This window comes from Mycteria americana, chromosome 8, assembly GCF_035582795.1.
Source record: "Mycteria americana isolate JAX WOST 10 ecotype Jacksonville Zoo and Gardens chromosome 8, USCA_MyAme_1.0, whole genome shotgun sequence".
Lineage (NCBI taxonomy): Eukaryota > Metazoa > Chordata > Aves > Ciconiiformes > Ciconiidae > Mycteria > Mycteria americana.
The window spans coordinates 34,758,311-34,773,334 of NC_134372.1; the positions used below are offsets into that span (position 1 = coordinate 34,758,311).

Here is a 15,024-nt window from a genome sequence, read left to right on the forward strand (position 1 = left end):
CACTAAGGACTATCCATATTTTAGAAGTTCAGCTTCAGGTTCGGATTCTGTCCTTTCACATTTCTCATCTACCTTGAACTGTGGGCTCCTGCAGACATCTAGTGCTGCAATGAGCACTCTGAAACCTTCAAAAGAAAACTGGTGTGTACACAGAGATCCTCCATCAGCAACAGGCTGGAATAAAAGCATAACCGTCTATGCTCTGCATGGTATGTTTCACCAAAAATGGTATGGATGTTCAACTTCATTTTCATTATAGAGAACATTAATTTGGGGATGAAAAAGGGAGCAGTCACAAGTTGCATGTTACACATGAAGTGGATTGGATTATGGGCCTGACTTCTTCCTTCCCCCTTCTGTTTCAAGACTAGAAAGAGCTCTACCTTTACTGGTGAAGCAGTTACCTGAGTATTTTTGCTGTTTGAGAATTTTATGCTTAGTTTTCAGTCTGTTGGACGACTGGGAATGATAAATCACTATTGTCTGTATACATGGGAAACAAGAACAGACTTACTGAAGTTGATAAGTTACAAAGCTCCGAGAGACTTATTCTAAGTGCAGTCTTAAAAGGCACACAAAAAGAGCCCCTAAACCTTTCTAATTTCAAAGCTCTTCAAGCAGACATTTATTTTAGAGTACAACAAAATAACCTGACAGAGTTCTGAGCTGGTAGAGCATGCACAGCACGGTTAAAGAACTTTTTAAAATACAGTAACTAGAGCCATGCTTAGTCTTTTATTAAAGAAAAAAAGTGAAAGATTTGCATAAAAAAGCCTAGGAAGACATAAAAACATATACAAATCATAACTGCATACCTAAAATATGAAACAGATCAACTGTACTTCTCGATTACCAACCTGGCAGGGTGAAATTACTGTACTTATGTCCTAAGCCATAATTCAGCACTACTTGAGCCATGCATAAGAATGTCACTCTATTTGCAAAGCTTTTAAAAACAGAGCCCTTAAAGAAGCACAAAAAAGGAGAAAAGGTTGATAAATCAGCTTCCTTGTGACTACATTACAAGTTTCCTTTTTAATAAAACATGCAAAAGATACACACCTTCTCCTTCACCCACTTCAGCACGATCTGGCTTTGTTTCTTTGTGCTGTCCTTCTGCCACTTTCACTGCCACTGCTCTGCAAATAGCTCCCAGCTTCCGATCCAGAGAGCGGACTCCTGCCTCTCTGGTGTATCTAGCGTAGAGACAATTGTTTTACTGGTGGATATTCTTTGTTAAGAGAGATTACATCCAAATAAAATGAGATGTGAAAGACAGTGAGACCTGGGGTTACTCTAATAAACAGGAAAATAATGTCATGTGCTTTTATCAAAATAATTGTGGTTTGCTGATAAAATTGTAAAGACAGACAAACTACTGCGTGGGAAGAAGACATGACTAGCACCTGGTGTCAAACCTTAGTGAAATGCTAAACAACGCTCCAATAGCACTGAGCTCTTCTCGGATGCATAAAAATTAAAAGGAAGAACTATTTTAAAACTCAAAATATAGTTCACTGACAGTTGAGGAACTGACTGTAAAAGAATATTTTCTTTTAGTCTATGAATTAAAAAGAAACACCAGACAATAACACTCACTAAATGCCAAAATGCTGTTCCTGGTCATAAAATACTTCAATTCATTGAATACTGATACACTTTTTCCATTGGAAATGAGCTAGTTTCAAGTCCAAAACATGTTCTGATCAATATCTTTCCTCTCACGTCCAACAAAGAAGCAGTTATAATTAATACAAGCTATTTAAAATACCACATTTTAATTTTTTAACCTAATTCCAATTTTTAGACAAATGTGGCCCATCAAGTCACAAGAAACAAAATGGCAATTTCCATTTTTTCTATGAAAATGACAGAAATAAAACTTCATTCTTTAAAATAAAGATTGTCTGCTGCCAAGACCATAGCTTCACACACTGAAGACTGCAGCAATACCAGTTTGAACTGTTTCTGTTTATTCATAGTGCCTTACCAATTGTGTCAGCACAACTGGCTGTGAGCCACACTGAGAACCAGACCAAGGAATTCTCTAGAGAAGGAAGGATGATTCGGTTTAGACAGCAGAGCCAGACAGGAAATTGCTCAGGAAAGAGCAATTCCATAAATTACCAGTTGTTGAACTTCTGAAGCTATTAAGGACAACAGATCTTAAGAAATACTTTGTGTTATCACTTTATAAATTATTTACTAGTTACCAGAAAAATAAGTTATTTAAACTTAAAGCAATGAATAACAGATTTACCTGGTAATTATGTCCAAAGTAGTTACTTGTGGAATCTGTATTTGCTGTGGAGTCAGACCATGTTGTTCAAGCTGTTTAGGAATCAAGTGTCTATGTGCAATTTCAATTTTTTCTTCTTGTGTGTATCCTTCAAAAGAAAAAGCATGTTTACTAATATTTTTGTTTATACACTATAATATAATAAAATTTCTTATAATTTATAACTGTACCTGATTGAATTTAACAAAAAAACCCAGCTATAAATTAAAATGCTGTTGGTATGATACTTTGTGGTTATTCATAACTTCATGTGAACAAGAAGAATAGAATTTTAGTGTTTCAAAGATCCCTTTCTTCATTGGAATATTAAAAAGATGCATCAGCCAACAGCCAGTTAGAATACAAACACATCAATTAGTGAAAATATTGTTACAGAATGTATCCATGTATCTCCATATACCTGGAACTGAATTTTCCTAAGTGCAATGCTAAATTTCATTCTCATGACTAAGGCCATAATGGAGGCATCCCGACTAGTCTCTTTTAATGATTCTGGCCATTCAGTCTAGATTCCTGGCAGGCTTACCTTAAGGAACTGCTTTCCTTTCAGGAAAAACACCCCAACATTGTTTAAGGACTTGCAATACCCACTTTAATGAAAACACCGTAGTGTTACCTGGAACTTGAATAATTTCCATTCTGTCGAGCAGAGCAGGGGGGATAGTAGCTGTAGTGTTGGCTGTAGCTATAAAAAGGACTTGGGACAGATCAAAGGCTACATTTAAGTAGTGGTCGGTGAAACTGTGATTTTGTTCTGGATCCAAGACCTTAACAAGAGTGAACAAAAAATTGATGCAGTTGTTCAATTAGAAGTAAATAAAATACGCACATTTTTATTATATTACATTTGGATCTGTCAAATCTGACTTTACATTCATAAAATGTTATGAATATTACTAAACCCTGACCTTCAATATCCTGCCTCACTCTGATTACTCTGTAACTACATTCCACACCACATGCATAAAAAAGGTTGCTTCCCTGTTAGTTCTTTCTATCCTTTTCTAAAGATGGCTGCAGCATTTCTCCAATCAACAAGTACCTCCTGCAATCTATCTCTACATCCTTTCAAGGACTCTCAGCACCCTTGGAAAAGCAGCCCATGTGGTGCCATGGACTTGTATGAGTACAATTCTCTCAAGTAATCCCTGACTCCAATCCTCATATGCTGCTGGTAGCTCTTCTTTCTCTAAGCACACCAACCTGAGAGACCTCACTGTGAAGACCAAGGGGAAGAACATAGATTATCTCAGTCTTATCTGCTGTCACTAAATCACCTGCCCCGCTCATTCAGCTTTGCCCAGCCTTTTACTACCAATGTAGTAGTAGAAGCTCTTCTTATTGCCCATGACATCCCATGCAAGTCTTGACTCTAAGTGAGCTCTGGCTTTCCTAACACAATCTTTGCATTTTTCTTTTTTTCCCAAATTTTCTGATAAAAAAAAAAGGAGACAAAATTAAACAAGCACTGAAGAATAACAACACACAGCCTGATCAACCTCAAAAATTTACTGCACAAGTAGAACTACGAACACAAGTAGAAATAACAGCATTGTCTTCCGATTGCTTTTAGTACTACCCGTGTGCTAATATAACACTTGCATGTATTTAAGCTATTACTTGAATAAGCTGTTTTTCTGTATTAGGTGATGAATATTCTATATATGTGGATCACAAGTGTACTAAGGTGCTGTCTTGTTGTTTTTTTAACAGTGCTGAAACTTGGAAGTTCACTGTATACAGCAATCTACACTTGCCTTCTGTACCACCACCTATGGACTACCTTCATTCCAACCCCCTTAAAGTACTGCCACGCTTTTCCTTCCCAAATGATGAATTATCAATGCTACACTGACATGAATAATTCTCATGTTACAAATAATGGGACCTATGCATCTCCTGAGAAATAGCACACTGCTGTCAAAATAATTTATCTGCCTATACCCAAATGAATGCAGCTCTTGTCTTAGCAACTTGAATTATAGCCAAGAACAGTGTTGATAATTCTAAAAAACTGAAATTGAGCACTTCTTAGCTGGTTATGAAAGAAACAATTCTGAATTTTCATGACTCTTAAATTCTGTTCAGTCTTTGAGAAGTTAAAAATCTTTAGAACAGAAATGTTTCACGATCACAACAAACTAGCAAAATACTTTTTTTACTGAATGCCAGAAACACAGTAGAACTTTTTAAAAACAGAACAATTTCTGATTTTATTTTGAAGTATCGCACAGATTTAAGACTTAATATTTGGAAATGTATTGCAACTGTAATAAAATACAAGTTATATGTTCCCCTTAATAGTGAAATCTTAAAACATACTGAAGCATATGCCTAAATTCTAAAACTAAGGTTGGAACTCAGTGAATGTTACTGTTCATTGGCTATAAGCTATTCAAAAGCTTCTTTTCTTATCCTCTTCAGCAGGCAGCTGCTATAATTTACTCCCTTCTTTACTGATGAAGGCAAAGGCCTTGAAGAAGTATCCTGACTAGCCAAGTGCATAATTCAATCAGAGTTATAGATGTCTCTTACCTCAACTAGTCCTACAATCTAGTCCTAAAATGCAAGGGGACACAAAAATAGGCAGTGTATCCAAGCACAGCATCTACAAACTGTCTTCAAAGAAAGTAGATCTATACCAAATATTAGTCTCCCATTCAAAGTGTACTCTTGTAAATTTTTCAAAACTGATTTAAACAGCAAATCCTAATTCAACTTACCCTTTTTACACTGATAACACAGTATTTCCACAAAATTCCAGTCTATCAGCCAAAGCATTTGCAACTACTTGCAAATATGTTGAAAAACAATGTATTCTGACAGACCAAGTTGGTTTTTTTATAACATTTATCTACACACATTTCTCTCTTTCTCCTTCTAGTCTGCAACTAGAAATTCTTATGAATCCTACTAAGTGCTAAGCTGGTGATTATAATACTATTTAAAGATATACAAAACATTGATGCTGTACTCATGCGCAAACAATACTATCCAATAAAGGTAAAGGAAACTGTAATCAAAACCAACTCAGATTATATCTAAAAATGTGAATTATCTGAGATTTTCTATGATGGCTAGAGTTTCTCTGGACCAATAATTCTTTGTCATGGTAACTATTTCTTAGAATAAGACATAAAACAATATCATGCCTATGCATTTAAAACAGATTTTCCAAAGCAAATAGAGCTGTTCTTCAGCTAGGTATCTGTGCTAAAGTTCAAGTTCAAAAGTTTTCAAAGATATTCAACTAATACAAAAATATTAAGTACAAAAAGAACATTCAGTGAAGAAAACATCTTGGTTAATTTATGGCCAACAGCTCACATGCATACAAAGGCTTCTCTGTACCAGCATTTTATTACCACAAAATCCAGAATAAGTTCCATGAACATTTAATTGCCTGGCTATGCTCCTGGTCTAATTTCCCTGCATACAAATACTCACTATCAGGCACTTGGATCCATTTCTGTTTTCTTCTGTTTTAAACAGAGGTCATCTAAATTTAGACTAAAACATTCCCTTGTTGATGAACAGTAACTGGAAATAGGAAGACATTCTGTTTTGCTTAAGCAACAACTCTGCAGAAGCACTAGGACTAAACACATATCCGGCAATTATAAAACATCAAGCTTTGCTTCCAAGCTTACAGGGTATGAATATACCTTCTTCAATATATCCTATTGTAGACAGTCAGTGAGAATTTAACACACCTACACATTAAGGAAAAAAGGATGTGCCTTTTATACTTAATGATGGCACTTACCAAACAAGAAGCAGCAGTGTGAAAAACAAATGTGCCAGTTAGGTGACCACTTACTATTGTTTGTTCTCCTACATAATAGCCACCTTTGCTCATTCCAGATGGACTTTCCAACAACATAAACCACAAAAAGCAGATGAAAATTAAGCTGTTATATCCAGGCATGAGTTCTCCATTAGAAGAGGTAAAGCACCTGCTTCAGGATGTTTAGACAGCAGTAGAGGGATATACAGATCTCACATGGGAGCAGCCCAGACATGGTTAATAGAGCAATTACTTCTCCAGATGCAACTAATGGTCAATTAGCAATGACTTACATAAAAACTGCAGCCCAAGCAGACAGTTGGAAGCTAACCTGACGAGCCTCAGCTGGAATAACCCATGGCAGGAGCTGAGTTCAGTATCACTGAGAATGTGGTTTTCAAATATAAAAAACAGAAGTATCCCAAAGCAGCAAAAAAGTACCAAAAATTCAAACACAAATAATTAAAAAATAAATTAATTTCATTTGTCCTCACACACTTGACATGATAGAAGAACAGAAATGCTAATTCTCTACTGCAAAACAGGGAATGAAAAATAAATTAAAAAAAACAGCAAAGGTTGAATAAAATTAACAATATTAATGTACAGACCTGGATTCATGATTGGAACACTTCCAAAAAAAGTTATTCTCTTTCCAAGAAATGTCAAATCATCGGTTCATCACTGATTTTGACTGCCTAGCAAACAACAGTCAGCTAGCTAATAAAATTTCATTTTCAGGTATTTTTTCATCCATGCATTGACTAGATTTAGGCCAGCTTAGTTCAAAATCCAAAGGAGAAATGACAGAAGAAATGCCAGCAAACTCAGAAACAGAGCTTACCATCATTAACAGCAAAGAGTAAATAAAATCCTGCAAGTGAAAAATATACACAGAAAAATGCTTTGGAATATTTGTTCCACTCCCTTGCTTGTACTCAGTGGCTTTTCATGCACCCTAGAAATGTGTACCACACACTTGAGAAATACACAGGTAAAGGACCATAACTGTCATTTTTAAAAGCTAAAAGAGTGAAGCCATGGTATTTTCTAGCACATTTAAATTATTACTAGTTCATGTTAACATGCAAAGATCAAAACAGAGCTCTCAAACCATAACCTGTTCATACACTGATTTTCAAAGAACGAGCTGGCCTTGTCAAAACAGTAATTTTACACTATCTAGCAGGAAGAAAATAATGACATTTGTAGAATGTCAACTGATGTTTCATTTGCAGAAAGTCATACAGCATACAGATGAGCTCATGACACCTTAATTTAAGTAGCATTTCTCATATTCAAATTACTGTATTAAGCACTGTCAGTCAAAGAGTCATTAGAATGAGTCTGTAGGCAAATACTACCAGAACCACTTTCATCCCCACGTACAATCACCCAGCCACAGAAGTTACTACACCTTAAGTCTGACAACTGAGATGCTTCTAGGATTAAGCCACCCTAAATCATTTCAGTGAAAGTGAGCCAGGCTAGCTCAAAAAATTTGGATAAATATCTTCTACTAACCCAACTCCTTTTGACTGAAACAATCACAGAAGCAGTTCAGCTGAAACAGTGATAGGATGGTAGCCCCTACAGCCAGAAAGAACATAAAAGACAGGTAGACAGTACAAAAATACAGCAGTATAAGGAAATTCTAAATGTACACAATACCAAAATTATTAAGTGCACTAGTGCTACATCTGCTCTAGAAAGCCTCAAGTGTTTCAGCCTAGCCCAGCCTTGCTGTGCCATTACCCTCCTCATTCCCTCCTTTCCTCCTCATCAGTGCTAGCACAGGAAGACGTGCACAGACTTCTGCACGAAGATGCTGGGGAAGGGCAATGCTCTTTGTCTCTTCCCCATACCTGAGGAGATGCTCCTTCCTCTCTCCAGCAAGTGGCTAGAATAAAACTGCTGAATATGCAAATCAGTGGAAGAAGGAATTGTACTGGGATATCATCATGCACCATACTCCAGGGAAAAAGAAGGCAGAAATAAGGTTCTGGCAACTCACTACTGCTTTCTGCTACAGACTCTGATACATGAAGCCTGCAAGCCATAGGTCTCAATTCATCTTCATCACCACTCAAGTTTTAGCCTCCTGAAATCCCAACAACTAACGTAATTAATAACATCTCAACAGTTAATGGATTTACAAAATATTCCAACAGAATCTCGTTCACCAAAGTCCTTACTTGTATCTCCTAGATTTTACTTGTGTCTTTAAGCAAGTCAACATTAACACCTCTAAACTCTTTGTGATAAAATAACTATACCACGTACTTCAAAATTAGATTAATTTATATCTTGGTCTGAGTCCCAGAATTTCAGAAAAAACACACTTAATAGCTGACTCTCATGGAAAGCAAACACTCACCACATCATAATCAGTCAAGGAGGGGGGATCTGTGACTTAAATTAAAAACTTAAGTTCAGAAAGTTAATTACAACACTAATTAAAGAAATGCTGCTAAAAGAACATGCAACTGGTCCATATTACATGGTAGGTAAAATGCTTAGCTCCAATATAAGCTTGTACTATCAACAGCTTCAAAAATATATTAAAATTGTTCCAAGAAGGAAAGGGAAAACTTGAAAAAGTCCAGCTACCATCTGGCTGCTCTACAGTTCTTTCTTAGAGCTAACAGCATTTGGTCATTAAAAATCAATATCTTAAAGTCCCCCAAATAAGTAATGTTTAAGGCTTTAACAGTCTTTAAATATACAAAACACCTACCTCAGCACAAAATACATCCTTGTGTTTAAGTACAGATCACTAAGATTTAAGGTATCTTACTTAGCATACTATATAACAGCATTTACATTGTGCACAAGTAATTGACAGCATTCCAACAATGTCAAAACATAGTAGCTGGTATTTGAATAAAAAAGCTGACACTGTCATGCTGTCTTTCATCCAGTGAACCTTCCTGTCCGAGTCCAGTATTTTAATTCTTTTTAATTACAAATGAAAAAATGCTTGTAATTTAACATCTCTTACCTCAAGCAAAGCTGCTGCCGGATCCCCCTGTAAGCTCTTCCCCAGTTTATCAACCTCATCTAACAGGAATACTGGATTGTTAACCCCAACAGTCTTCAGTCCATTGATTATTCTGCCAGGCATACTACCAACATACGTGCGCCTGTGAAAAATAAATGTATATGGGGAAAGAGGGGACAGACACATGTAACAGGAGTAGAAACATCAAAAATAAAACTCAAAGGAAAATATAAGAATAAGCAGCATTGTCACCATTCTTGCTTTTTTGCAAAACTTTTTGGAACTAGCTGATAAAAATATGGAATATGCATCTGACCTAATATAAGCAATTATATCAGCAGGTGAAAATTCCAGTTCTGTGGTGTACTAGTTGGTCTGGAAACATAAGCATATGCATTAAAGTATATCCAAACTTTATGGCTTGCAGGCATTTTACATGATTCAGTACAAGCATCCTTGTATGAACAAGCAGAAGCAGATTTGGGAACCTCATTAATACTAACATTTTAATAATGATGATACTGGGTTTTCGTCATCACAACAGAGTTCACACAGCATGTTATATATCACGGCAAAATTCCAAATAAGCTGAACTGTCAATGTCCCCTGTATATACAGCATGCTTTAATTAATACTCACAAAAAAAATAATTGTATTTACTATGTCATTTCAACATGAAATAAAAAACTAGAACAGTGCAATGAAACAAAAAAGTTATGAGTCTGAATTTATTCACCAAAGGTGGTAAAAACTTTTTTTCACAATCCACAGAGCAACATTTTATATGCATATATATCCCTTGTTTGCTGCATTTATCATAGCCTGTTCTGCTTGTGCATGACTAAACAAAATACTAGAATTAAGAGTATGAAATGCTGGTCACTCACAAGAAGAAAAAGATACATGAAGTGCTGAATTACAGTACCTATCTCATGACCCTCACAAAGCAGATATGCAGAACAGGCCTGCTTTGCCATATGATCTGTTTTAATAAAGTCCAAAATAAACAGGATGACATTTAGAAAGATGAAACCAAAAATACCATGGGAGTAATTTCAAAAGATACTAGAGAAGACTTTAAATTTAAAATAAAAAACAACTCAAACGACACAAAAATGATGTTAGTTCCATGTAATATTTAACCACTGAGGGAACAAATTGCAGTTACTGTATTTAATTCTAGATCTGAGCAAAAATAAAAGTTTTTAAGATAGCCAGAAATGCAACAGAATTTCAGTTTGCCTATTGCCACCTTCATGACACAGCTGCTAAAGACTGGAGCAGCCAGCATACAATGGTTTATCACCTCACCGCTTTTGTGAAGAGTCTTACTTCACAGTGAGCGGATTCCTCTCCACTGAGGATTGCACTATATAACATTTATTACAGATCAAGAATCTGCATGGGGGAGCTATTATACTCGCATGCCACTCCACTCTCCATCTGCACACAGTCAACCTTGCCAAAAGAATGAAAGGATCCTATAAAATGCAATCAGAAAATTATAAGACTGAAGCAGAACTGAATTTCACAGAAGTGAATCATTTACCAGTGCAACCGAATTAATTGTTGTAGCAATTTTGGGGGGTTTTGGTTTCTTTGGGGTTTTTTGTTGTTTTTTTTTTTGTTTGTGGTTTTGAGTTTTGTTTGTTGTTGTTGGGGCTTTTTTGTTGTTGTTTTGGGGTTTTTTTTTAACAAAAGGTGCTTACTGCACTAGTAAATAATTTTATATGCCTCAAAGACAATGCAGCCTGACTGTTTTTAATATTCTATTTATGCCAGTAATAGGATAACATAATTAGGTAAACATTAAACATTCTTCTTTCTTGCCTGGTACATTATTCTCAACTGCATGCTTAAAGACATTACACTTTTTTAAAGCATATTTGTGTTTTTATATACACAAAGTTTTATATGATCATTTTAAATTCTATAAAATTTTGAGATATCTATGTTCCATCTAGTTTTAAGAAACAGCTTTGGTTTATAAACTAAATGAAGGTAAACTGGGTTTCTCTAGTCAAGGGAAAGCACTGTGAATAATCACGCTTTCTCTCCCTCCACTATCCAATTGCAACACCACAGGTCAAAGGATAATAAGTGTTAGGTACCAAAAGGTTTTCTGAATAATAAATCTGTTTGTTTATACCCATGCGCGTGCACACACACACACACCACTTTTTAAAACTTTTTTGGAGTTTTTCCAAATAGAAGCAGTTAAAAAAAATACAAACCCAAAACAAACAGGAAGAGATTTTTCTTTCTTGAGGCACAAAAAAGCGGTTGTTATTAATAGATTGAAATATTTTTTTTCCCCTCAAACAACCCTGAAAATAGACTTCAAGTCAGTCATTTTAGATTCAAGTAGATTTGGGTATTTAATAACATATTTACACTTGTGGAAGATTCTCACAGATACAACACCTTTCAGTAAGACTTAAGTGTTGTACACAATCAAGTTTCTTAACTTTTTAAAATAATCCATACACTAGGAAGGCTGAAGCACAATGTATCAAGATCTGTGGTGAAGAAAAAGCAGAAAAAAAGCAAATATATTCAAGACAACTTATGACAAGTCAAGTGAGATCAATACCTAAGAGAAATACAATTTCAAGAGTATAAAAATTAAGTGGCTTCTAAAGCAAGCAATAGGAGAAACATTCTAAAAGTGACAGAAAATCATTAATTTAATTTTTTTTAATGCACCCTGTCCAAAGTAAGCCTTGGGTCATGAGCTACCTTATAAAAAACTTAAATAGAAACCACAGCCCAACTGAAATGGAGCCAATGTTATGAAAAGGATGAAATGGTTCCCTATGTAACCCAAGAGTTCTTCAAGAAACTCAAAGGTCAAAATTAAAGGAACTATTGTTGGAAATATGGAGCAGTTCTGCAAAATACTCTCCACAGAATTAGGGTTAACAGATGAGAAAAGCGCACCGTGGCTAGAAACATTCTGCTCTTCCTTTCGCTACCTGACAATTGACTATTCTCGCTCTTCCTCTCTCTCGTACTTTCTTCTTCTCATTTGTATTTTCAATCATCTCTAGACATGGTAAATCTAAACAACTAACTCCAATATAAATGTTTAATTGATGCACTAAATTTCAAATAAAAGCATGCTTAAATTTATTTATGTAATTTGATCAGGCATCACAAAACAGAAACTCAGACTATAAATTTTAGGGTAACAAATACCTAGGTATCAAGTAACTCTTCCCATGTGTAACAGTCTAAATCTTCATTTATTAGAGATGGACCAATACTATTAATCAAAGACTCTAGATCCCCCAAGCAAGTAAAGAATGCTAATGCAAATGTCATATGTAGGATGACAAAGAACAATAACGTAGTATTTTACCTTGAAAATACACACATAGGTAGCCTGTTTTCATTTCTAAATGGTTACTATGAAACACATCAACACAAGAGTCCTCAGTAAGACAGACCCTTGCAGATATTTACATATAAAACCACTACAATACATTAAAATTACAAGCATTTATCTGTCTGGACATTAACCTTTGCCTTGTAACTTGTGAAACTGAATACTGCTGTTTGTGAACAGTAGCCACCAAATGCAATGTTACTCTTTATTTACATTATTTTAGCTAGGGCTAAAAGGAGGAAAAACAATATTCCACATTAGCATTTTTGATGATATAATGTAGCTTTGCTCCTTTTTTGATGCACTGTTTCTCTCCATGCCTTAAACCTAGAAAGAGAGTCAGCTACTTTCCATTCAAAACAGGACGTACAGATCAAGTTTCCTGGTTATCTTACTTGTGTAGTAACAATTTAAAAAAACCCTTAAAAGCTCATGACACAGAAGGTCTGTAATTTAGTAATCTTTTTGTTTATTTTTAAATCAATGAAAAGGTACCTCTAAAAAAACACTAGAGTTGTACAGCATGTCATTAGGAGCTACATATCCTAGAAAATGCCAGACAGACAGCTGGGAAACCTAACCTTGTCAGCTCTCCTGATGTAAACCGGGAATGGGTATGAATCAGAACCCTTAAAGCAGGACTAGTATTATTGATAAAAACATGACCCACTTTCTTCATACTGTTCTAAAGACAAAAAAATTTAAATTGTTTTTAACTACAGTGGTTTTCAAACTGCAGAGGTAGGAAAAGATAACAAAGTGAATGCCATGAAAGAAACTAGTCCTGAACTTATTTGCACAAGGTCACAGCTTATTTTTTTGCAAGGACAGAGGATGCATCTACTCAAGTGCTTCACAAATGTATCTATGCTTTATACTTGTATAACAAAGCTATTCCTCTCACAGGTGAAACTGTTTGAGGTTTGTTTTTTTTCTAGTGCAACAAGGCCTGTGCTGGGAACTTCTGCTAGCATAGCTGTACTGGTGAGGAATCACACCTTTTCTCACACAGATGCACCTGAACAAGTCTTCTGCACAGGCAGAAGTAAGCCAGAAGCCTAAGCCAGAAGTAAACTATCCAAACTTCTAGAAACTGAAAAGTGATGGTAATATAAGAAAGAGCGCTTCATATGGAGGTCAGAGAAAGAAAAAAGAACTTCATGGTGATCTCACCAGCACCACTATAAATAAATGGTGCAATTACATCTTTCCTATTTAAAAATAGAAAACCACACACACACATGCAACGGAGAAGATCATATACTTCCTGTATAAAACAAAATATCAGTACGGAAGAGATATTAAATGCAGTGAAGCTTCTTGGAAAAAATTCTAAGTCGTCCTTCATGGTGGTTTGTATTTTTTTTTTTTTTTACTTTTTTTTTTTAATACAAGTTAACAACAAATATAAACCAGCAAACTTTTACATGTGGTATAGATGTGTGGTAAATTCGAACAACAGCAGGAGGATGTCTGATAAAGCAGTTCTGGTTTTGTACCAAGATGATTTCATTTTGGGAATGCAGAACAGTAGCAGCTACTCTTCACCCAATCAAAAAAAGGATTCACAAACTCCAGCCGCAGGCACATGATCCACGCTGAAATGGCAAAAACTGGGCGTTTCCAACTGCCCTAGTTACACATCACATGGAACAGCATGCTTACTGAAACACCACTCCCCACCCTGCTGGCCTCTAAAATATTTTATTTTGCTTGCTGAATCTATCAGTCTGCATCTTTCACTTACAACAGTAATAAGTGGCCAAAGTGAATGCTATTTCGGGCAACATTTGCTTGCAAGTAAAACTGAACCACAGGGTTTTTTTTAATCTTCTAGTACATTTAGTACATTTTTTAAATGTTTAGTACATTAGTAGGTACATATACTATCATTCTTCTGCAATGTTAATGGAATCCTTAACTTAAGCCTTAAAGCCCAATAAGGAGCTTCTAGGAGAAAAAGAATGGCTCCTAACATGTAATATTAGAAAATCAGCCTAATTAACAGTAAAACTAGGGGAACAGCAGCCTATGTCTCCTCCACTTTTAGACCACCTCTGTAATTCCTCTCTCTTGACTGCCATCAGATGCACAATATGGATTAACTTGACTGGGAATAACTTGAAGGATTTATTCACACAAAAGGACATTACAGAGAGAGGTCTACAGAAAAGCTGTAGTTTTAATTTGATTAAATCTTACTCTGAGAAGCAAAAAAGCAGAAAAAAAATGAAGCAGAATTAAAAAACCAGCATGCAACAGTTGGTTTTGATTTTACCTACAAAAACTTGCAAAAGCAATCGGTTACATGGGACTCCTCATACTAACTGCTCTAAAATTTGTTTTTAAACTGTACACTTGTTTGTTGAAGGGTAACCACATGATACTCTTGCCAATTCTAGATAGTATTTTCCTTTGCTGATAAAAAATAAACTGTCTTATCATCTTACTTCCCATCAGCTAATTTCAAGTAAATTTTTTTAATATGAAATTTATAATGGTTAGCTTTCTAACATGCATTAATAATTTAATAATGCCCTCAAAAATAC

General features: G+C 35.4%; 1 protein-coding gene across 2 annotated transcripts in view; it reads right to left on the reverse strand.

The window, feature by feature from the left end:
- LONP2 (lon peptidase 2, peroxisomal) overlaps window positions 1-15,024 on the reverse strand; it is a 49,406-nt gene that overhangs the window by 23,988 nt on the left and 10,394 nt on the right. For both annotated transcript variants that reach the window (XM_075510665.1, XM_075510666.1), the window contains exons 8-11: window positions 9,088-9,229; window positions 2,916-3,066; window positions 2,261-2,387; window positions 1,063-1,196 (exon numbers count right to left, since the gene is read on the reverse strand). In XM_075510665.1, coding sequence (XP_075366780.1) covers window positions 1,063-1,196; window positions 2,261-2,387; window positions 2,916-3,066; window positions 9,088-9,229 — 554 coding nt within the window. The remainder of the gene's footprint in view (window positions 1-1,062; window positions 1,197-2,260; window positions 2,388-2,915; window positions 3,067-9,087; window positions 9,230-15,024) is intronic.